The following is a 1762-nucleotide window of genomic DNA, read 5'->3' on the forward strand; positions in this document are numbered from 1 at the left end:
GAATAAATACTATAAATAAGACTTAATATTGGTGTAGGATAAAAAATTAATCCACATCCCTACTTTCTACTTTAAACCCTGCAGAATTACATCTAATACACACATAATGAATGCATTATAAATTAATTCAATTCAAATACTTCATTGATCCTAAAGGGAAATTAGATAAAATGAGAATAAAATCTTTAATCTCTGCTGTTCAGTTTGTGTTCAACAGAAATTAAAACCACTGTTTCAGTGTAATAATRATCCCACCTGCCTGTAACGTCCTGTAAACACTAACATTGTATAAATCTATAATCCAGATCATTAGCTTGACTGAGGCTARCAGCAGCTAGCAGCAGCTAGCTTCACCTTTCTTACCTGAACACAATGAAACACGCAGCCTGATTGGGCTCAGATTTATAAAAAATATTCTTGCTAGTGTCGATATCAAAGGTTCAGGCTGTGAAATGTATTTAACCAACTTTAACACAAGTATTAAAACACGTTTAGCTTTTGGGATTTAATAAGAAGTCATTAATATTTACGAGCTCTTGCTAGCATTAGCAGCAGTTAGCATAACTCGCTCAGTGCACGGTTATGGTTATTTTAAAAATAACTCGAAATTTAAAATATATCATGAATTTTTCTTAAACATCATAAAACATAAACCCCRACATCCACTGAGTATTTGACAACACTAACGACACAACACTAACACAACGGYAATTAGCTTCTTGGCTAACAATAGGCTTCCATCTTAACTAAGCTAGTTAGCATTGAGCCGGTCTGTCTGCTCACGTTTTTACGCCGTTCGGTGTTTCCTGAGAAGTCTCGTCGGTTTCGGACGGAACGGACGCTTCGGTCTCCTCTTGTTTCATCTCTTCTTCGGGGTTTGAAACATCTGCCATGTTGAGATTCCTCCGTGTGTCGGGAAACAAGATGCTCTACGCAGTAAGAACGTGCGGGCTTTTGTTCTTCTTCTTTGATGGATTTTCGCGGCGCGCGAACAAAGGCAGGAAGTGTTTTTACCGCCACCTGCAGGAGACAGGAGCGCGCTGCAGCAGGAGGAACACACGGTGGAGTCCTGATGAGATGCTGTGTTTTTAAAAATCACAGTTTCTTTATCATCACAGGTTTATAGTAACTAAGTACATTTACTTAAGTCGTTTTTTTGAGGATTTGTAATTTTACCAATTATTGTTTTAAATACCTACTTTTACTTTTATTTCATTACATTTAAAGCTAAAAATGATACTTTTACGTCTTTACTTTAAGACGTAACACCTAGTTACTCGTTACAAATTAAATCTGTTCAAACTCATCATGAAAGATGTTTCTGCTCTRAAAAATGAAGAGTTGAATTTACTGAACAAAGTCATGTCAGCTGTTTCCACTCAGCCTGGTTCAGTAAACTGAACATTTTACTCAACCTGACTTAGTGGAACCAGTTTGGTTCAGTAAATTCAACAGTTTATTTTTTAAAGAGTGTGTAAAAGTATTTTTACTTTTCCCAATTTCCGTGATCAGTTTTATGACTTTTACTTGTTTTCTCATCAGTGAAACGTATTTTTAACAGTAATTTTTGTTCATGTAATTTAACTTTACAGACCTGTGTTTATTCTACAGTGTAACATTGAAGCAGTGTGTGACCTGTTTGTGTCTTCATGATGCTGGACTGTGGTCTGTCTGTTTTTGCTTTAACAATGTAATACAAAGTCCTGATGCATCTCAGTAATCCAGATAAAAAAAATCAAAAATAAAAAAATAGTATAGGTCT

General features: G+C 35.5%; 1 protein-coding gene across 1 annotated transcript in view; it reads right to left on the reverse strand.

Annotated features, from left to right (window-relative positions):
- The window catches only part of myef2 (myelin expression factor 2), a gene marked incomplete in the record, with an annotated part of 16471 nt that extends 15492 nt beyond the window's left edge, over positions 1-979 (reverse strand). The window contains 1 exon segment of the mRNA XM_014025975.1: positions 784-979. Coding sequence (XP_013881429.1) covers positions 784-893 — 110 coding nt within the window.
- Positions 980-1762: the final 783 nt, after the last annotated feature.

This window comes from Austrofundulus limnaeus, unplaced genomic scaffold, assembly GCF_001266775.1.
Source record: "Austrofundulus limnaeus strain Quisiro unplaced genomic scaffold, Austrofundulus_limnaeus-1.0 Scaffold513, whole genome shotgun sequence".
NCBI classification, from domain to species: domain Eukaryota; kingdom Metazoa; phylum Chordata; class Actinopteri; order Cyprinodontiformes; family Rivulidae; genus Austrofundulus; species Austrofundulus limnaeus.